This window comes from Poecilia reticulata, linkage group LG2 (assembly GCF_000633615.1).
Source record: "Poecilia reticulata strain Guanapo linkage group LG2, Guppy_female_1.0+MT, whole genome shotgun sequence".
NCBI classification, from domain to species: domain Eukaryota; kingdom Metazoa; phylum Chordata; class Actinopteri; order Cyprinodontiformes; family Poeciliidae; genus Poecilia; species Poecilia reticulata.
Window position 1 is genome coordinate 23,210,809 of NC_024332.1, and position 22,021 is coordinate 23,232,829.

The window sequence follows — 22,021 nt, forward strand, 5'->3', positions numbered from 1 at the left end:
ACATTTTATCAACAAAGAAACTCAAAGTTTTCTATGAGCAGCAGCCTGGATGAGTTGAGCTATTTCTGCTGGTTCCTGATCATCAGCTGGAGACCCGACTTGGTAACCGGATCAGAACCACTCAGTTTATCCATTAATGGCCTCGGGTTCTTCTTAAAGCTGCTGAAAGCCAATGGAGGCCATTATTTCCTCAGGAGACGTGATGAAGTTTCATCACAGAGACGAGGCTCCAACCGACTGACAGCTGTCAGACTGAAGAGGACGGTTCCTCTCTGACCCGGCCCAACAGAACCACAACTTCAGGACACAGTGAGGAACCTGCTGCTGCTGCAAACCTCACTGTCATTCAGTTAATCTAGATTTGCTTTTCTACAATCAGTCACTTCTTAGATGTTTCATTAATGAAGATTTGAACTGGTCAGTGTTTGTGGCTCGACTGGAGGAACAACATTTCATTCTGGATGTAAAGATGAGAATCAGAAATAAAACAATCTGAATCTTTACCAACCAAACTGAAACGTCTCCATCATTAATTAACTTCATTTGAATTATTTTACTCATTTTGTTCATCAGTCAGAAACATTTTAAAAACTGAAAAAAAAAGTTCAATAAAGTCTAAAATAAGAAAATCATTTATGAGGTCAAATTGTTTGAAATTTGAATCTGAAATTTTAAAATATTGATATTAAATATTACACAAGAATTATTAATTAAACTGAGGATTAAAGTATCAATAAATGATTTTATTGTATAAATAGAGAAAACAAACCTCAGATTCTTCACTTTACTGACTGAACTCTCCAGGATCTCAGACACATCCTTCACATCAGAATCTTCACCTTCATATATGTAGATCTCACTTATTTCCAGTTCAGTCAGATCTGGGTTGGACTTCAGAGCTGAAGCCAAAACTTCACATTCAGCCTTTTGGATCCTACAGCCACCAAGTCTGTGATGAGAGAAGAAATAAATTCAGTTCTAATTAAATAAATCTGGATCATAAACAGATAAAATATGACAACAGTGATGTCATCATGATGTCATCATCTGATCTTCAGTTTATTGAGTTTGACCTGACAGAGAGTCTGTGCAGTTCCTGACTAAAGTCCAGGTTCAACATCTTCAACATCTGACTGAGCTGAAGGTCTGTTGAAGATCTTCTATCATCTGTGAAGGAAAGTTCAGTTTCTCTGCAGCATCAGAGCCTCAAAGGAGCTGCAGCAGCTGATGAAGAGGCTGACTGAGCTGAATGGAGGAAACTACTGGAGATGATGGAGAGRAGGAGGAACTGCTCACAGCTCTGACTCACACTGACTTGGACTAGACCGCTTGGCTCCTTGAGATCTTCCACCAAGCAGGAAGTGAGTTATAAATGAAGTGAGCAGAGCAGGAAGTCCAGCCTGCTGTAGACCTCTGGCATCTCTGGGTTTGTTCAGCCCATATCTGCTGCTGCAGCATCTAGAATCCTCCTCATCAGTAATAATAGTAGTATATTCTATAGAAACGAGGCTCCCAGCAGCAGCTTATTAAATGCTGCCACAGAGGAAACTGGGAGCAGACCAGACACATGATGCTCACAGTTGTGTCTCCGTTCATCTGCTGGATTTGATGCTTTAACAAAGTAGAAAGTGGACAGTCGTCAACCTGCTTCAGCTAAAAGCTGCAGATTGTTCTGGTCGTCCTGCAGAGCAGCAGCAGAACCGGTCCTGCTGCTCCTTCAGGTCTGGACCGTCCTCTGTTGRTCTGAGAGGAACTGGGACAAACTGGTTGGAAGAGGGACACATGTCTCTGCAGTGTCTGTCCATCGTCTCAGAGGAACAAAGGTTTGGATGTCAGAAGAAAWTGTTGCTAAACTCCTAAAGAGCTGAAGAGCAAAACCCCTGGAGGAGACGGAGCGTTTGGGTCCAGCAGCATCTTCATGGTGAAGCAGTGAAAGTTCTCCAGGAACTAAAGAGGCTGGGATGTCTAAAGARKTGAAGCTCATGTCTCTGCAGGTCTTCATGGAGGACAGCTAAYRGCTTCAACAAAGGCTGCAGATGAAGAGTTGATGAGGAAAATGGTTCCAGCTCTGGAAGCAGAGTTCTCAGCGCTTTGGGAGGATCTGACAGAAACTAGGACTTTTTCTGGAACTAGACAACAATCACCACATTTTGGTCTGTTACAAACTCAGAGGAAACTAGTGGGAGGAGGAAGAGTGTGTTCATAAAGTTTATAACTAGTTTCCATGGCAACAACAAAATGATGGGGTTTATTTTAAAGTGTCTTTTAAAGTGGCCTTAGACATAACCCCCCCCCCYCCCCCCCCCCGAAACCCTTCCTAAGAACCTCAGCATCACTAACATGTTTAAATATAGATAATGTCTGTGAGAGGGAGACCAGGTTTATTGCTCGAGTTTAAAATCAATCACTGATTATTGGTTATTTGCTGTGTTGTATTTGTGAACAAACTCAAACACAAAGATTACACCATATTGTAGCCATAGTAACACACTATCAAACTATCAAGATGATTCTTTAAACTTTTACAAAGTAAACTTCTTAACTAAATCTTAAATGTACAATTTTTTCTCAGCTGAATGCATCAAATAAAATTTAATAACATTGTCATTCTTAATAAATGAATTCTACAGGTTTAGATCTATGGTCTGTGTTGCAATTCAAGCATTTCTAGGGGCCCCTGAATGTCCAGAGGCCCCTGAAGGGCCCCCACCAGCAGCTACTGAGTTTTCTTTGCCTTGATATCTCAGTCTTACAATTCCTGATCTCAGAGGTGCTAACATCAAAAGATTATATAGAGTTAACCCCTTTGCGCTTTTTTGATCTATAAATCAGTCTGCAGCCAAGTTGTTCAAGAGGTTAAATAGATATTATTAGAGCTTATTTTGTAAAATAGCAGCAATTCTGCTTAGTTCATAACTTCATAACCTTTTACCTTCTCTCCTCTGGTCTGTTTAACAGCTTCAGTCTCAGATCAGCTCAGCCCTCCAGGACTGTTAGCAGCAGAAACAGAAACATTAAACCTGTTGGGGAAAATAAACTACATTTGCTTTGCATTGTTCCTGCATGGCAATGATATAGCAGTATCTGATTAAATTCTTGATTAATATGGGTTGTTGCTATGTTGTTGTACGGTGATTTAAGATTTTCTTCAATGTGCCCCTTTTTAACTTTGAGCCCCTCCAAAGGTCTCTGCACCGCCCTGAACAGGAGAGATCATAAGTACACCCTTTCGTCAATCAAATTTGACAGGTGGGCGTGGCTTCCGGTGGGGGAGGGACTCAGTGGGTGGTCAGGAAGTGGGGAAGGGGCTCAATGGGTGGTCCGGAAGTGGGTGAGGGGGCTCAGTAATGAACAAGTTGAGATTTGGTTTTAGCTATTGTTCAACATATTTTTTTTCTACACTGTAAGAATGCTATAAATATTCCTCCTAATTTCACCTGTGTTAACAAGTTACAATGTTCTTTGCTGCTTCTTGGTAGTTGTTAAAGGTAACATATTAAAAATTTAAAACTGAAAATAAGTATTCTTTGGGGGGAGGGGTGGTAAGAGGTTTTCTCCAAGGTTTTTTGCAGGGTCAGTATTTATATGGTAAAGGAGTAATTCAGCTTTAATTACCAAAAAAAAGTAACATTGATTTAAATAAGCCGAGAGAGGTAAAGAAAAACTGCAAAACAAGGGATTGAGAAAAAAAGAAATTTGGAGAAATTTATCCTTTGGATCTAAAAATGTCTACCATCTGTACAAACACTGATTATATAGTTGTTTTCTTCCTACAATTAAATTAGCATGAAAGCACAGAGTGATCAATACTGAAACTTCCAGTTTACATTCCAAATGCTAAAAATATATTAAACAGCATAAGACAATTGCAAAATATCCATACAATGATAAAGAAATGAAAGTACATCATCAAACAGAGGAAAATGAAAAGTTTCCATTGCTACAGTTATGGAGTTACAGCATGGGTTAAAGTAAAAAATGATCAAACAATTTACAACAGGTAATCTCAAGACAATTTACCACAAAAAAGAGTCATTTCTATTCTACTTATTACAAAGTTCAGCAATTTAAATGTATTATAAAAGTCACACGCACACACACACACACATGCACACACGCACACAAACAAAAACATTGCGTTTTTCCTGTTAAAAAAATGCAGATTGCATCATGTCATTGACTTGCCACTGACTTGACTTGTTTATATGCTTCCCCCTCTTCAAATTACTTTTACTCTGTAATGATCAATTTTATCCATATTTTCGGGTGGGGAGGGGTGAAACCTGTGGAACCAACATGTACATTTGCTGCCTTCCTTTTTTTTTTTTTTTTTTTCTGAGACACAAAATGAACAATCTCACTGACTGAACTGTAAAATGAAAAAAAGTCATTCAGTTAAGTACACTATCATTTTCATGTGCTAAACAACAACAATGTAAAAGACACAAAACTTTGTTTTTTTCTTACAGGGAAATTGTGTCCTACAGAACGAACAAACATCAGTTGTTCACCATCACCAACCATCACACCAATATGACAGTAGGATCGGACCACAGAAAAGGCGGACTAGATGGTGGAGCCCGTGGCGGTGGTTCGGAGAAGTTCCGCTGGAGGAGTTCTGTGGCGGAGCTCTGCTGTGCTGTGGGGATCGCGGCTGGCGATCCCCCTGCCTGGAGTGGAGCTAAGCCGTCACCGCTGCCCTGAGCCGCTGGAGGTCTCGGCCCCTGGGCCAAGCCGTTACCGCTGCCCTGAGCCGCCGGAGGTCCCGGCCCCTGGGCTCCGCCTGCAGCTGCCTCCGGTCCCTGCGCTGAGGCAGCGCAAGTCCCCGCTGCCTCCGGTTCCCGCACCCGTGCCAGCTGCCAGTGAGCAGCCTCCAGAGTTCCCCGAGCTTCCAGAGTTTCCTGTGGCTCTGCCCCCGGAGTTTGCCGACGACCCCGAGCCCGCTGCCGGTCTGCAGCTCCCCGAGCCCGCTGCCGGTGTGCAGCTCCCCAGTGCTCCTCCCGAGACCCCTAGTGCTCCTCCCGAGACTCCTAGTGCTCYTCCCGAGACTCCTAGTGCTCCTCCTGAGACTTCAGCCGGCCGTTCTGCTCAGTCCGAGCTCCCAGTGTCTGCCCCGTCCGAGCCCCCAGTGTCTGCCCCGTCCGAGCCCCCAGTGTCTGCCCCGTCCGAGCCCCCAGTGTCTGCCCCGTCCGAGCCCCCAGTTTCTGCCCTGCCCGAGCCCCCAGTGTCTGCTCCACCCGAGCCCCCGTCTCCAGCGCCTGCAGCAGCCGGCAAGCTCCGCCTCCGACGTCGCCACCCACCGGACCTCCGAGAGGTCCACCTCCTGTGCCGTGGTCGGCCCCCGGAAGGTTTTTTCTGTTTGACTTCCTGTTTGGATTTAGTTTTATTTTCTGGACTCTATACTCTTGGGGTATACTGCATGGCATCAAACATTTTAAATAGTCTTAAATCACTGATATAAGGATGCAAAATACATCTGATGTTGTGATATTCCTGCTCCTTCTGACCAAAAATATTTCCTACAGAGTAAGAAATTGTTGGAGCAGATGACCGGTTCTCTCCTTCGGTCATATGGACCCATCAGTTTTACAGGTCTCATTTTGTCCTGATAACGAGTCATAGCCTTTCTCCCAGTAAATACAACTATCAACTATTTTTCTGCTACCCTAACCCAACCCAGAGATGGTGTAGTGTCCGGACATGTTAAAATGTTAAACTTTTACCACCCGAAATTCTCACCACTGTTAAATAATTTGTTTTTTAACATTTTATTTTAGTTGTTGCATGGACTCAATTTAAATAGATTAATGTATAAAGTATTACTACTTTTTAACCAAAAATTCCTGCCACTTGTTTAAGATGAGTACAAACAAGTTAATGAGAATTAAATTAACTTCACTTGAACTCTTTTATTAAGCTAATGTTTTGTTTTACAGTGAGGAAGGCCGGAGTCTAGCTTTAGCAGACGGCTGGAGGCATCTGACCCACGCTTCAAATTCAGTACCTGTTTGCTATACGGCAAAAAAAATTGGTACGGTTAAATTTAGTCTTCTAAAGAAACTCAGACGGTTTATTCTCTAACGTGAGAAATCCCTTGAGGTTGTCAAGTTTCTTGTTTGTTCAGATCTTGTTGGTAATTTCCATAGTATGATTACAAAATAACTCAATTCTTTTGTATCTAGAGGCAATCTAATCAATCAGTGTACAACTGAAGTTTACTATCAGGATTCTGCAAATTAAATATTTTCATAGTATTTCAAACATTCCGTTCATACAGTTTAGGCAGTAAATATAAATATTTTTGATTGTTTTAAGTTTAATATTTCACTTAATCTGACTATATGATCCTCTTTAACGCATACAGAAGATTTGTATTAATCATTTATAAGCTTTAGTAATGGAGTGCTTATCAGCAAGTGTATTGTATTGTAGTGAACATTAGTGAACAGGTAGCATCATTAGGGCCTAGAAGCAAAAGCTGCAGATCATTTTAAAGGTAACAAAACAATTCACCATGTCGGAGCAATTCTTGGAGCGTGGTTGTACAATGTAAAAAAACTTTCAACTTTAGGGAAAGCTGAAAAATAAATGTGAGTACCCTCACCGAGGCCTGTTTAGTCCCTGTCACATATTCTTAAGAAATAAATTTACAGATGAGGAACTTTACTGACACGTATCACACTAGCAAGTGTTACAGAAAACAATATGAGTTTCAAATGTATTCAAACAAACCTTTACTATTTTGCAGAAAGCATGAAGCACTGAGAAGGTCAGTGTTGATTCAACAAGAGGAAAAAGACTGAAGATTGAAAGCATCCACAACGATGTGAGGATAAATTCTGGAAAGGGATCGATGTTAGAGTTTGTCTTTCACTTTAACTGCAGAAAGCTAAAAGTTGAATACGAGGAGCCTCATGTAGACCTGTTTACATGTTCTTAAGAAATACATGTACAAAATGAGGAACATTTGCTGAAATGTTCAGATGTAACAAGTGTTACAGAAAAAAAGCTGTAAGAGTTTAAAATTTAAGTGAACGGATGAAGGAAATCTCAACGTATAGTAAGCACTGACTAGAAGAGAGGGGCTTTTTTTTCCCCCCCCTACATGCATTCACACACACACACACACACACGCACATGCACACACAACACAAATGGTTTGATGAGCAAAACCTTAAGTAATTATAAGATTCTAAATCTAAAGAACAGTAGGGGGGTGTCTTTCAGACTCACCAAGAACACGACTGGGTAGTGATAAAGAATTACAATAAGGCACTGACATCAAAAGCTACCACCTGCTGTGGGTCAGAATCTCACCCACTGAGCCCCTCCCCCACTTCCGGACCACCCACTGAGCCCCCTCCCCCACTTCTGGACTGACCCACTCCCTCATTTCCAGACTCACCGAGCCTTTCTGCAGTTCCTCACAGCTGGAACCAGTCTCAGTCGTCCATCATATGATGTGTTGTACTTCTCCAGGTCCAACTCATCCAGAACCTCTGACATCTGCAGCATGAAGGCCAGAGCTGAACAGTCAGTCTCTGAGAGTTTCTTCCCTGAATCCAGCAGCCGTTGGATCTCCTGATAAAATGAGTCGTCATTCATCTCCATCAGACAGTAGAAGATGTTGATGCTTCTGTCAGGAGAGATTTCATCAATGTTTATCTCCTTTAGGTTGGTGATGATTCTCTGGATGGTTTCTGGACGGTTCTCTGTCTGACCCAGCAGATCCTCTAAGAGTCTCTGGTTGGACTCCACAGTGAGACCATGAAGGAAGCGGACAAACAGGTCCAGGTGGCCATTTTTACTGCTGAGGGATTTCTCCATGACTTTCTTCATRAACTYATSYARAGAMRTKWWWWWRWWKTTTTCTCCCAGGAACGTCTTGATCACCTCTGACCTCCTGCTGGTGAAGCAGTGGAGCATGTAGACAGCAGCCAGAAACTCCTGGATGCTCAGATGAGCAAAAGAGTAGACACAGATTTTGCCCATTCCGCTGTCCTTCTTAAACATCTCAGTGAAAACTCCTGAGAACAACGCAGCATCTTTGATGTTGATGCCGCACTTATCAAGATCTTTGTCATAGAAGATCAGGTTTCCCTCCAGCAGCTGATCTAAAGCCAGTCTTCCTAGAGACTCAATCAGCTTCCTGTTCTCTGGACTCCAGACTGATTCATACTCTGGTCCTCCTTCATACTTTTCCTTTTTCATTTTGAGTTGGACCTCCAGGAACTTGATGTACATCTCAGTCAGGGTCTTGGGCAGCTCTCCTCCCTCTCTGGTCTTCATCATCATTTCCTCCAGAACTTTAGCAGTGATCCAGCAGAAAACTGGGATGTGACACATGATGTGGAGACTTTTTGATTTCTTGATGTGGGAGATGATCCTGCTGGCCTTCTCTTCATCATTTATGAATCTCTTCTTGAAGTACTCCTCCTTCTGGGGGTCAGTGAACCCTCTGATCTCTGTTACCATGCCAACAAAGTTCGCTGGGATCTGATTGGTTGCTGCAGGTCGTGTGGTTATCCAGAGGAGAGCAGAGGGAAGCAGTTCCCCCCTGATGATGTTTGTCAGCAAAACATCCAGTGAGGTGGACTTTTCAGGGTCAGTAAACATTTTAGTGTTGTGGAAGTCCAGAGGAAGTCGACTCTCATCCAGACCATCAAAGATGAACAGAACCTGGAACTGTTCAAAGTTACTGATTCCTTTGATTTTAGTGAAGCATCCATGAATCAGTCCTATTAAGCTGAACTTCTCTTCTTTCATTGTATTCAGTTCTCTGAAAGTGAATGGAAATATGAAATCAATGTTCTGGTTGGTTCTGCCTTCAGCCCAGTCCAGAGTGAACTTCTGTGTTAACAGAGTTTTCCCAATGCCAGCCACTCCCATGGTCAGCACTGTTCTGATTGGTCGATCTCTTCCAGGTGGGGCTTTAAAGATGTCTTCTCTTCTGATTGTTTCTTGTTTCCTGGATGCTGTTTCAATCTGTCTGACCTCATGTTCCTGGTTGACCTCTCTAGTTAACCCCTCTGTGATGTGGAGCTCTGTGTAGATCTGATCCAGAACGGTTTGATTTCCATGTTCAGTGACGCCTTCAGAGAGACTCTGGAACTTTGTCTTCAGAGTCGCTTTAAGCTCCTGTTGACACCGAATATAAAAATCTGACAAAAAGAGACAAAGACACAACAGGAGGCACTTCAGCTAAACATAAGGAATAAAATTATTTTTGATATTCTTAGAGGAGGTTTTGTAAATTAAACTTTAATGAAGGAAATAAAATTCATTTTATTAGTATTTTTATAATATTTTCTCATCTAAACAAGAAAGCCATTCCAACTTCATTCCTTGATGAGGGAGAAATTTAAAGATTTAACTTGTAATTCTCTGAAAACTCAGGCTTGAGCTCACTGAGGTGACAGATAAAAGAACAAAGTAAATAAACAAAAAGCTCAATCCTGATAAAAACTATGTTGGATAACAAAAACTGTAAACAAAAATTGCACAGAAATGATTAGAATTAGTTTTGCTCATTAAAATTATTTCATGGTTTTCTCTGGTTGAAGGTTTCAGACATGTTTCCCACAGAGCGACCTCTGACCTTTGAGTTTTACCAAACTGTTAGATTTGAAATTGTAATCCCAATCAAAATGAGACTAGTGAACTATCAGATTTGAAAAAAGCATTGAGATAAAAGTTTTACTAATGTTCTATTGTACCTAAAGATTCTCAGTAGCTCATATTCCTCTAACTTTCTATATAAATGTGTATTAATCGTCTGTCCTGTACTGAACATGTTGAGACCTCTGACCAACTTTCTATGATTGTATATGTGCTCATGCCATTTGGGAAGATTTACATCAGTGGTTAACTAAATATATTCCATGTTCCAGATTTGAGTTTGTCGCTCTGAAGAACAGGAAGCAACAAAAAGAGAGAAATGATGCAAAGTGTCAGAGTTCAGTCACAGTTTGCACAAACATGTGAGAGACCAAAGTACATAATATTAGCTTATTGTGTGAATTTTGGATTTAAAATAAACAAAGTTCATTCATGGCTACTGGTTTACATCTTTTTACTGTGTTTCCTAAATTCAAAGGGGGTTTCACATTTAAGAAAATAGAATACTAAAATATATTTATATTTATTGTGAAATGATCCGCTGATCTTTTTCCAAAGCCAAACATGCCAAAGATGATGAGTCTTTGTCATCATCTTTGGCTCAGCAATGATTTTCTCCAAGAGAAAATTTAATATTTGGGTTTATTTGAGCCCATCTGAACCAGAACATGGACGTTTTTCACTGATACAAACATCAGAGGAGAATTGGCCTCAGCTGCTTAAGGACATTTACTTTTAAATTTACAGAAAATGTTTGATCATTTAAAAAACGTACAGAACCATTTATTTTATCAGCATTGGGTTCACAAGTTGCGCTAAACTTTTTTGTTGATCGTTATTCGGTGTCAAAAAATATAATCCATATTTATCCAGAAATTTTTTTAACATGTCGTAATTACATATTCAGTTGCATTTAAGTTTCATTCAGTTTAATTTTAAACAAGCTGAATTGAGAATCCATATTGTGTCAGATCAAGTAGATTAATATATTAACTTTTTCTCTGTGGTGACAAGTTTTGAAATCAGGAAATATTCAGGAATCAGGAATATTCTCAGTTTGGGAAATCCCAAACTGAGAAACAATCCACCTTGTATTTAAGCATTGTTTACTTCCACCAGAGTTCAGAGTTTACAGACGACGTATGACGAATGTTATCAAGACACMAGCTCACAGCCTTGTTGGAAAATGAATCAAAGACCAACAAATTCTAAAAATATACATTTGTTACCAGCTGCATCAAGTYATAACTGTTGAAAGTAGTGATGTGCCGTTAAAAATCAATTTGATTCTTTTGAACAGTTCTATGGAGGACTTGGGTCTGACTTAGTGATTGTAATGATCTGCACACACATCAATAGCTATAGTTATTTTTATTTAATATAAAATGATTTAATCAAGAATAGATGTAATAGATAAATAGAATTGATGGAAATGGTGCATCATTTTTATATTTCATGGTGCAGGACGAATTTTGTTTCTGTATTTTGCAATTTTATTTCTCCCCCTTTGTCCCCATTTATCATTTACTTTACTTTTTTCATAAGCATTTTTCATAAGGTTTCTGTCATGTAGAGGTGGACTCAAAGCAGCAGGAAAAAAAACATATAGTGGTGAGAATAAAACAAAACCAGAATCCAATTTACAAAGGAACATCAAGGGGAGCATAAAAATAATCCAAAACAAACCCGAAACAGAAGACMTAATGAGTTTACTGAGGAATGTAACAAGACAAACCGACAAGCTGTGGCTGAAATAGAGGAGCTTAAATACTGGGAGATTTGGGAGGAGTGGAACCGATGAACCAGAGCTAATAATTTAATGTAATTTAAYCTAATTTTGGATGTGAGTAGTTGGAGCTGGAGGCAGGCTGAAGAGGGGAGAAGAGAAAGTAACACAGGTGAGTAAATGAGAGAATACAGTGGAACAGGAAATGACCTACACTACAAAAACTGAAACTAGAACATCAGGAAATATTTAGAAACAGTTTGAGGGGGATGAAAAAAGATAATGAGAAAGGTCCAACAACAACAAAACAGTAACAACAAATAATCAAGACGAGTAAAACAAAAAGTGAAGTAAAACATAACTGATGAATAAAAAGTCRAACAGAAGATCACAGAATCAAACCCAAAAACCCAGAATCTTCACAGCTTGTTGGAGTTTATTTTTTCATGTTTCACAAAGAACTGACAAAAATGCATAATAAAGAATAAGTTTCTTTATTATTTAAAAAATAAACCTTTTTCCACTGTTTGCCTGTTTCAGTCCTAATTCACTGCATGAACAAATTAAAGTTGYGTTGTTTTTCCAAGATTGTGAAGCTATTTGTGTATTAAAGTGTGCTGTAGTAGTACACATTTATCCAATAAATGTGTAATTCAGTGAATTTATGTCTGTTTTAAAAACAGAACTTTCAAGTAAATTCAGCACTTTATACATCGGATCAGTATTGGCCGATACTAAGCCTCATATCGGTAGTGAAAGTGAAAAAGTGGATGTGTGCATCCTTAGTTTGTACCATTATAAGTTTTAAGATTGAAAAAGACATTTCCAGAGATCACCAGAGACAGACGACCTTTGGAAACGTTTATTAAAGTCTTTAAAATGGTAGCAACACACAAATAATTTTGCTGCACGAATGTTTGACAACAATTTGTTTTCATTTGAAGAAGTTGGACCAATTCCACTCAGGTGATGTTCTTGTCTTCACTCAATGACCTGATCAAACCCAGTTAATGATTTTGATTGTTTCTGGTTCTGATCACTGACMTAATTTCTGGTGAACTTCTTTCTGCTCCTCTTCAACATGCTGCGCCATCTTTTCTCTGGAAAACAAAGTGTGTGTTAAGTTTCAGGCATGTGTGTTTGCAGACAAACACACACAGGAATGTGTGTTTGCAGACAAACACACACAGCTGATGGGAGTACCAGCTTCATTTCTTCAGCATTTACAAAATATTTATGTTTTTATACATCATTATGAAAACTGACTTGACCAAAAACAAGAAGTTTTCTCTGCAGCCAAAACATTTGTGTTTCGGCTGCAGGACATTTTCCACACAATTAAAGTATGTTTTTTTTGTAACTTCAACATCACACCTTCGCCTTTCAAATAGGTAATAATGCACTTTAATACACCCTGTCCCCTCTCCACCATGGATCCAGAACAATGGAGGTCATAGAGGCAGAGAATAGGTATTTTCTGCTCTGTCTTTTGAAGGAGGAGGACACTTTCTCCGTCTCCCTGCCCTCCCCATCTTCCCTGCTCAGCGTCTGTGTCCTGTGTTTTCAGAGTCTTTCTTTTGAATAACTTCCGAAGCTGCAAATTATGGATCTGGTCAGCTGGTCTCTCAACGCAACTGATACAATTTCTTTCCTCTGGGAAACCGGGTAAAGGGGAACCCTCATGTCCCGACGGGACATTCTTCGCTGGATATACGATGGATTCTCCATGGAAGTGGAAGACCGTGTGTCTGACGATGCTGTCGGTCGAGGATGTTGAAGATGTGTACATGATTGGATTCATTAGATTTTCTGCTAATTGGAGTTGGGGGCTACCTGGCTTATCGCAAATTTCGGAAGATACCGGTGGCAGTTTTGGCAACTTCGAGGCTGCCAGGTATGGTTGATGGGATCTGCAAAGCGGCCAACACTCAGACTGAGATGATACGGGAGCTGAGCCGCAGACTGGGTGCGATCCTGGAACAGGACCTCGGACTCAGAATGGATATGGTTCATGTAAAACAAGTGGGGATCTATGGCTGGGCTAGGACTGACACARCTTTGTAAAAATACAGAATCGTTCTTTGCTTGGCAGTTAAATGTTACTGAAACAAGAAATATCAAGGCCAGCAAAACTGTGGTGACAGGATCCAGTACTGACCGCTGAGGCCCTGAGGTGCTGATGTCACGGTTGCCTAGAGACAGACAACAAACATGGCGCTGTGCTCATCACCATCGCTCCCTTTAAAACATCCACCTGTGTCSTCACTGCGTCCTCAGAACCAAAAACTCTTATTACAGACGTRAGCAGGAAGATGCACATCCCTGACTGAACAGCTTCAGAGAGACAGAATACGATACGAATCTGACTGTTTGATATCAGACAGAATAAATCAGGAGACAAACTCTGCAGGCAGACGAAGACCTGAGCATCAGAACCACAGTTCTACCACAAGCATCTCCAGAGGCTGATATGAGGAATATTATTTTAAGATTGATTAAATTTTCTGTTGCGCTTTCAATAGAATATTGTGGTTTAATTTTCTTGGATGCTGAGTTTCAGTGATCATTAGTTTTATTTTTAATAGGTTAGTTATTACACATGGAGTTTATTTTAGACTTTACAGTAAAAACAAAAAGAATCAAKAATGCAATATGYAATAAGTTATTGACAATGCATATAACTTTTAGGGAGAACAGGCCAACTGGTTGAAATATTTTTTGTTATTGTTGAAAGAAAAGTCAGAAAATAAAATATTTTATTTAAATCTGTTTTTGTATGCATTAAATATTCAATCAAAAACAATCTACCATAACTGGTTAAAATAACTGCCTACATGATTAAATTTGTGTTCATTGAAGTGAAATTCTCAAAAAGTATTTACAAGTAATTTTGTCGACTAAAATTTTATTGTAATAATTTAACTAAAACCAGACTAAGACAAATCTAATGACTAAATAATGACTAAAACTAAATTACACTTTGGCCAGAAATCTAAGACTAAATAAAAATTGCTGTCAAAATTAACACCACCCTCATGTTCTGATGCCAATTACATTGTTGTTCCTGTAGGGGGCGCTGTTGCTTCTCTACAGCTTGATCAGGTTTCAACACCTGAACCTCCTGCAACCTGGACTGGAGATTGGAGGAAAGTTTTCTTCAAGATTAATTTAAACATCYAAGCTCTCTGGGATATATCTGACATTTTTATTCAGGTTTTTCTTGCAAAGTCAAAATGTTAAAAAAATAAATAAAAAGACATATTTGATCCAAGATGACCGACTTCCTGCTGGGTGCGTAAATCGGGTCCAATAGTTTTTATAGGTTCTGATGGTTTGAAGTTTTAACTCCTCAGTTCAAGTCTAAATAACAGCAGTGGATGGGGCGGATGGTTTTAAATACTCTAGGGGGCGCTGTGTTGTAATTTCATCACAATCTCTTATTATTGATCAATAATTGATTGAAATGTGATCAGCTGTCCTCTGTCTCCATAAACTGATTCAATCTGGATTTTCTACTGATAAAAGCCCAGAGAAACCTCTCAGATCAATAAATTATTGACTTCATATTGAAATATTTTCCATCCACCAACCAGGAACCCAGATATCTCAGGCCACAAGCACTCAGAACCTACTGGTACCAGTTTGACTCCACTATAAAACTGGGAGCAAACTCAGCTGGTTGTTTGGGTTACAGATGAAAACTCAGTGAAAATCAGAGTTCCTGGTTGAAATCAGGTGATGCAGCTCTGCATCTTAAAAAGAACCAGAACCAGGCCCAATTCGAGTTCTGGTTCTGTCTATCAGCTCAAAGAGAGAAAACCCAGTCTGGACTGGAAACCAGAAGAAAGTGGAGTTAAAACTCACCTRATCAGATMTTTGCTTCTCCTTCTGTTCACACAAACCGAGTCAGAGCGAACTGGAGAACTGGACCTGATTCTCCAGAACCTGAACCGGACCCACCTGAGGCTCCGCCTCCTCTGACAGCAGAGGTGTGTTCACCTGTTGAAATTACAGGAATCCTGTCTGATCATCTATACCAGGAGATAAATGTTTAAAAACAAGTTCACATTTCAGGCTAAASGATTTTTATGTTTTAAACATATTTAGTATTTTCTTAATCAATATTTTATCAAATTAATGGAGATTTTCAGCTTTATCTATAAAGAAATTTAACAACCAACAAATTTCTGCACAGAAACACAAGAGCAATAAAACTAATAAAAGTTTCTGCTAGTTCTAATCTGAGTCAACAGAACCAAGAATCTTGAAATGTTGATGTTTCTCCACATGTTGACACGACCATCTGACATGTTAATATTATCATATACAGATTTTGTTAATTTATTTAATCTTGTTGTTTCACGTTGATATGTAGGAAACTTTCCATGTTGATTCTCACCTGAACCTCAGTCTTTCATTCCAGAACATAAAGTTCTTTAAGCTTTGGGCTCTTTCAGCCCAAAGCCCTTCAGCCCAAAGCTGAAGTACTTTGGGCTGAAGGGCTTTATAACTGATTTGTATAGCTGGTTTGTCTACACTGTTTCCAATGACAACATGAAAAACCTGCTGAGTTACAAACAGGTCCTCCTGTTGTCCTCAGGTCAAAATGACCGAGATTTGTATGTGTTTTCCATATACACAAAAAATGAGGACAACAGAAGGGTTATTAACTTGCCGTATACGTTTTCTGTGAGATGTTTATCACTTTCTGTCTCTGGTGTGCAGGAATTTTTCCTGATTGCCTCAGTTTGCTCATTTAGTTTTTTTTCTAAACTAAATTATTTGCTCTCTATTGGTTCTGGTTCTGGTTCAGATCAGAACAGTTTGTTCAGATTGAACCTGACAGCTGATGGTTTTCCAGCCTGTCGGCTCTGCAGCCTCCAGTTCTTAAGAAAACCAACTTCATGATAACAGAAAAAGTTTCATCTTGAAGTCTGACAGAGACACGTCTCTGTTACCAGTTTGAACATTTATCTATAACCTGAGAAGCAAACAGGGGAAACATCTTCATTACTGCAGATTCATAGAAAAATTAAGGGGAAAGAATAATTTAATAGTGAATTATAACATCTAAGAATGAGACATTACTGTGTAAAAGTTTTAAAGCCATCAGTTTATTTAGTTTTCTGTCCCTCCAAAGATTCAATCTTGGTGTAAAAACATCTTTTGACTGTGATCACCTTTACAGGAACATTATTATCTCCTCTGCTTTGTCTTCCTGTCTGTCTGCAGAACCTCTGGGTTTGGTTCTGATTCTTCCCTCTGGTGTGGACTGTGCATGCTGAGGCTAACTGGGAGCTCTGGGCTCAACCGGAGAAGCAGGTGACGCAGCAGGTGATGCAGCAAACCAAACCTCCAGCTTCTCGTCCAACACGACTCGCTCTGAGAATCTGGAAAAACAGACTTCAGGATCACTTTCTGTATCAAAGCAACCGATAAATATCTCTGGTAATTTTGTTGAGCGACCAGCGTTTCACAAATTTCTATTTGTTAATGCCAGGAAACGTAGCGAGAACTTCTTGTAGAAATGTTTTGTAACTTTCTTTGAATTCAGAGGTTTACATACATTTGGTGAGTATCAGGGATAAACTATCTTATAAACTGAATGATTTAGGTGAAACCTAAAGTATTAAATCTGTCCCCAAGCTAATACCTGGGGACAGAGTGGTTTTCCAAATGGACCATAACCCGAAGCAAACTATTGAAAAACTTATTGGAGGAAACACAAAAGGCTTTACCAAGTCATTCTGTTTAAATTATTGTTGTTCACTTCCAGATGTCCCATGCCCTCTGCCCACCTCCTTACGAAAAAATCCCATGAAAATCACATGTGATCACATGTGAATCATGTGATCCCACGTGAAAGTCACATGTGATTCACATGTGGAAATGTGTGAATCACCCCTTTTGTAAAAATTTCCGCCAACTTCCTGTCTCCTTTCCTCTATTCATGCCCAGCGCCACTTGTTTTCAATTCCTTTCTCAAGTAAACGTGTTTCTTCACCGGGTGAAACAAACTCCATCTTCTTTCATTTGATTTAACGCCCGAACCGAACGCATGCGCTTCTTTTCTACAAACCATTTTACAGTCATTGGTCAAGAACACGGGAGCTAGAATTCTGATTGGCAGACATCTTTGTCTATTATCTACAGTTTAGTTGAGGAGGACCGTTTGGTCCAATGCTCGCTTTGCTTCAAAGTCTGGTCCCCAGACGGAGTTCTTTAAGCCCTGATGCAGTGAATTAGGACTGAAACAGGCAATTAGTGGAGAAAGGTTTATTTTTTAAATAATAAAGAAGCTTATTCTTTATTATGCATTTTTGTCAGCTCTTGGTGAAACATGAAAAAATAAACTCCAACAAGCTGTGAAGATTCTGGGTTTTTAGGTTTGATTCTGTGATCTTCTGTTTGTCTTTTATTATTCAGTTATCCACTCTGACCTCTACGAAGGTCAGACTGAAAACTACTGACTGTCATGTTAAATTAAGCCTCAGGCAATGTAATAGATCCATTATGAAGGTAAAGTGAAAGTGAAGAGCAGTCGCAGTGGGCAACAGTAGGCTAGTTGCCTTACAGTCAGGACGTTGTGGGTTCTATTCCAGTGTAGCCTTATCACATGTTGATGTGCCCCTGAGCAAGGCTGACCAATGTGTACTGGTGTGTAACCAGTACACACCAGTACACATCAGTATCCACTGAGTACTGAATGGATACTCAGCGGCCAGAATGACTAGAAAAGTCCAATATGACTTCATTCCCTTCACCAAACAACGAGACAGGGGCAGATTTACTTCCTACATGTCCTTGTCTGGATGTGGCTTGTTTCTGTCTGTGTGATGTTTTCTTCCTGCTCAGTGAGGATCCCATCATCCTCAATGTCACAATCATCTTTCCAGCGCTCCCACTGCTCTCTATCTCTCTCTCAGTTCTCTCTTTCTGCAGACTCACGAGAAGTCCGAACCAAGCTGTCTGCGCCTTCCACTCCTTTTCTCCGTAACAATAAACCTKTTGAACTTTCATTCTGCTGTCCTCTCCATGCATGTGTGTGTCAGAAGCTTCAACTGTAATATGACTTCCCTAAAAGCTGAACTTTTGTAACGATGCCTCTTCGTTGCATTGGAAACCTTCAGAGGTGTTCCTACAATTTTTTTCTAAATATATTAGATGTTGGATATTTCATACAATAAACATCATGAACCCAAATTACAATGAAAAAAATTCATTTAAAAGTAAAATGTTCTCACATTGTTTTGTTTTTTTGTTTGTTTTTTTACTGGACTGTTTGATCTGCTGTAGAAAAAAGTTTATAAAATGATTGAAATACAGAAATGTGGGTTAAAACGTAGGTAAATAACTGGTTTAGGTTTCAGTGCTAATAGCGCTACAAACACAGTGGAGCATTTTCAGCACCAGATGTCACCATTGGACCATAAATTAGTATCATCCAGCCCGTCTGACAGCTACAATTTTATWTTAGTTCACTCGCAAAAACCATCTGGTTAATTTTTTGAAGTGAAATTAGACCAAAGCAGACACTAAGGAGTCTTAAGCTTCATAATCAGAGTGTATGTTTGAATTAAATCAAATACGCAGTCATCTCTAAATGACTCTGATGTCATAGCATCAGCCCTTTGTTCCAGGATGCACCATGTGTTTTCTTGATTGGATGCAGGACTGTTCCGTTTTCTACCTTTTTTTTTTGTGGTTTAGTAAAAGTTGACTTTTTTGCAAATGGCTTAAAGAATTTTTTTCCTCCTCTTGACTTTATTTGTTSTCACAAAAATGTGATATTGTGTTATTTTAGTTTATTCTGTGACATGCAAAAAAAATTAACTTAAGCCTGTGATTATGTGATTCTTGTTTGCAACAAACACTTAATAAACAGTAGCGSTGCACCAACTGCAGTTTTCTGGTCAAACACCGACGTGTAAAAAAGCTTGACCTGTTGATTCTGATTTTGGTCTGTAGTTTCTTTTTTCTCTCTGAAAAGTTGCCATAAGAACTGACAAAGTCACTGAGTTGTCAGCAGTGCAGTSTCTATTGTTAACCCCCCAGGTCCAGACGTCMCCTGGTGGGTGGGCAGGTCTGTCGGTCAGCACTCTCTCACTGAAGAGTGAAAGAAAGACAGTAGCTGACTCTCCKGTAAGTGGCTGAAATGAAAACATAAAAAGAACATTTATCTCAGTGTTAATAAGAATAAAGCTGGTGATATTAGGATGGATAATTTGCTTGTGATTCATTCATTTGTGTATCTTTGGGGRAAGAAAATGGTTATTAAGTGACTCTGACAGCTGAGGAACTTTAAGATTCAAATGAACTTCAAAACGATTCTCAACAATGTTCTGACGGCTTTAATTGCTGCTCCATCAGTCTGTCAAAACACCAACCTCACATGTGATGTGCAACAATCACACGACRGCTCTTCTGTCCCTCAGGACGTCCTAAATGTGTCTCTGGAGGAAGGCCGGGGTGACAGGGATGTTTAATGTTCTKCTTCATAAACTGCTCTCTTCCTTCCTCTCCTGCAGGCTGTTTAGCAGAAGGGGGGCCCTGGATTTCCTTCCCAGTGCGCTCCAGCCGGGTGGAGCTCATGACAGACGCAGGTTTCCTGCTGGAAGCAAAGTCCAGTTTAAGCCATGGGGAGTTSTTTTTGTTGTTTTTCTTTGTTGCCCCGATGCATACATATTCAAATTCTTTTTAGTTTCCTCATTGATGCATTTTGTTTTTACCAGAGTCATCTGTTAATTGTTTTGACTGATGACATGTAAAGCTCACGCTGCTGCGCAGAGACGTTGAGATGTAGATAAGGGATGTTTAGAGWTTTTTAAATTGACAAATAATACCGTATGATATTTTTTTTCTATTTTCTAATTGAAATTCGTTTTTTTTTTTTAGAATTATTTAAATAAGTAGAAAAAAATGTCATTASATACTAAAATGGCTTTTTCCTTCTGAACCAGGTGAATTCATTGGATATATTTTAACTTTTCAACTTGTCCTGTCTCATCCTGTTTCCTTCCTGCGTCTCCTTCCTCTTATTCTCCCAGAAGAAACTCCGCAGTCCGAACTGCTGCTCAGTTCTACATTCATTTCATGAAACACGCCGAGCAGGTTTCAGGAGGTAAATATTGTTGGGTTTTGTTCGAGATTCTCATAAAATATTTGAAAAAATATGTTGAAATGGTGAACAGAGTCGTGAAAGCAAAACCTACACACATTTAGACTAATTAGAGCTGGGTTTTTTTGTTTTATCCATTTCATGATGCAAATAGTTTGATGAACTCTGATTGTTTCCCATTGAAGACACTGTGACCTGAGGCTCACCAACAAACCTCAGGACTGTAATTAGTCTAATTGTTGTAATAGAAAACTTCATTTTTAGCCTGATTTCATCTTTGATGGAACTGATGATCCCACTGAGATTAAAAATGTCTTTTGCAAGAGAATCCCGGTCAAAGCTGGCAGCAGCACAGAGATTACAGAGCACTGGCAGCAAAACCCAGAAAAGTGTAACGGCGTCATAAATCAACGAACGAGAAGATTCCTCGGTTCCTCATGTCACAGACTCTGTAGCCATCTGCTCTTATTCTGTCATTGGCACAATGAARCAGGAAGTCATTTAACCAATCAGTGCATGTCTGACACTGAGCTGCAGGGCTCAGAGCTGTAACTCAAACCCAGACTGCTGCTGAGTAACAACACCCAGAACAGCCTGAGCTCTAGGAGGTTAAGGGGGAACCTCCCCACCAAGGTTCTGCTGACCTCTGACCTCTTTCACTCTCAAGTTTCCACTGAAGACTCTTCAGGCTTAAACAGCAGACAGTCGGCCAGATGCTCATTATTTTTTTTCTCTCTTAGCCCTCCTGCAGTCTTAAGGAACGGGGCATAATGGACCCCGCAAGCTTTTCATCCTGTATGCCAGGGTAAAAAAGTAAGGTTTTTGTGTGTGTAGTTTTGGGAACTGACGGTCTTACGGGACAGGAGAATCACCCTGAAAATCAGCATTGGACTCAAAACATCGTGTCTGTATAGGAACACAGTCACTGCTCATCACTTTCAACTGAGCCCACCGTGAAGCTTGGTGGGGGCAGCATCCTCCTGTGGGGATGGTCTGTTTCTTCAGCAGGAAYTGGGCGACTTGACAGATAGGGTGACGTGACAACTGCAATATATGATCTGGACCTGAGACCTCATTGTTGGAACTCATCCTCCAGAATAAAAAGGACTTGAAGCAAGCAGCCAAGATAACACMGGAGAGGCTTCAGGAGCAGACTGAGGCTGTCCTTGATTGGCCGTCCAGGCCAAACGCTGGACATAAATCCAGATGAACCTCCCTGATTATAAGACCTAAAACTGCCTCAGCCTGAATGAACTGCAGAGAAGAATGGGAGGAAATGGTCAAAACAGGTGTGTGAAAATGAACCAAAGTGCTTCAGGAAAGAAGTAAGGGGATGAATATTTATGCACTTTATTTTTTTGCAAAAGAAGAAAAAAAMYTTYTTTTTTTTMATCTAATATATTTGGTGTGAAATATTAAGGCAAAATTGAATAAATCCATCCAGAAACAATACTGTAGCAACAAAATGTGTGTTTAGTGTGTGTGTGAAAGAAAGAGAGAGAGAGGATGGAGAGAACCATATGAATACATTCCGAATTAATTTTCGATTAATTTTAGCA

General features: G+C 39.8%; 1 protein-coding gene across 1 annotated transcript; it reads right to left on the reverse strand.

Annotated features, from left to right (window-relative positions):
* Nucleotides 1-59: 59 nt before the first annotated feature.
* On the reverse strand, nucleotides 60-12,437 carry LOC103456908 (protein NLRC3-like). The gene is made up of 4 exons (XM_008396758.1): nucleotides 12,389-12,437; nucleotides 7,406-9,161; nucleotides 725-949; nucleotides 60-162 (listed from the first exon to the last, which is right to left on the reverse strand). The coding sequence occupies exons 1-4, from the start codon at nucleotides 12,435-12,437 to the stop codon at nucleotides 60-62; spliced, it is 2,133 nt and encodes a 710-aa protein (XP_008394980.1).
* Between the last annotated feature and the right edge of the window lie 9,584 nt (nucleotides 12,438-22,021).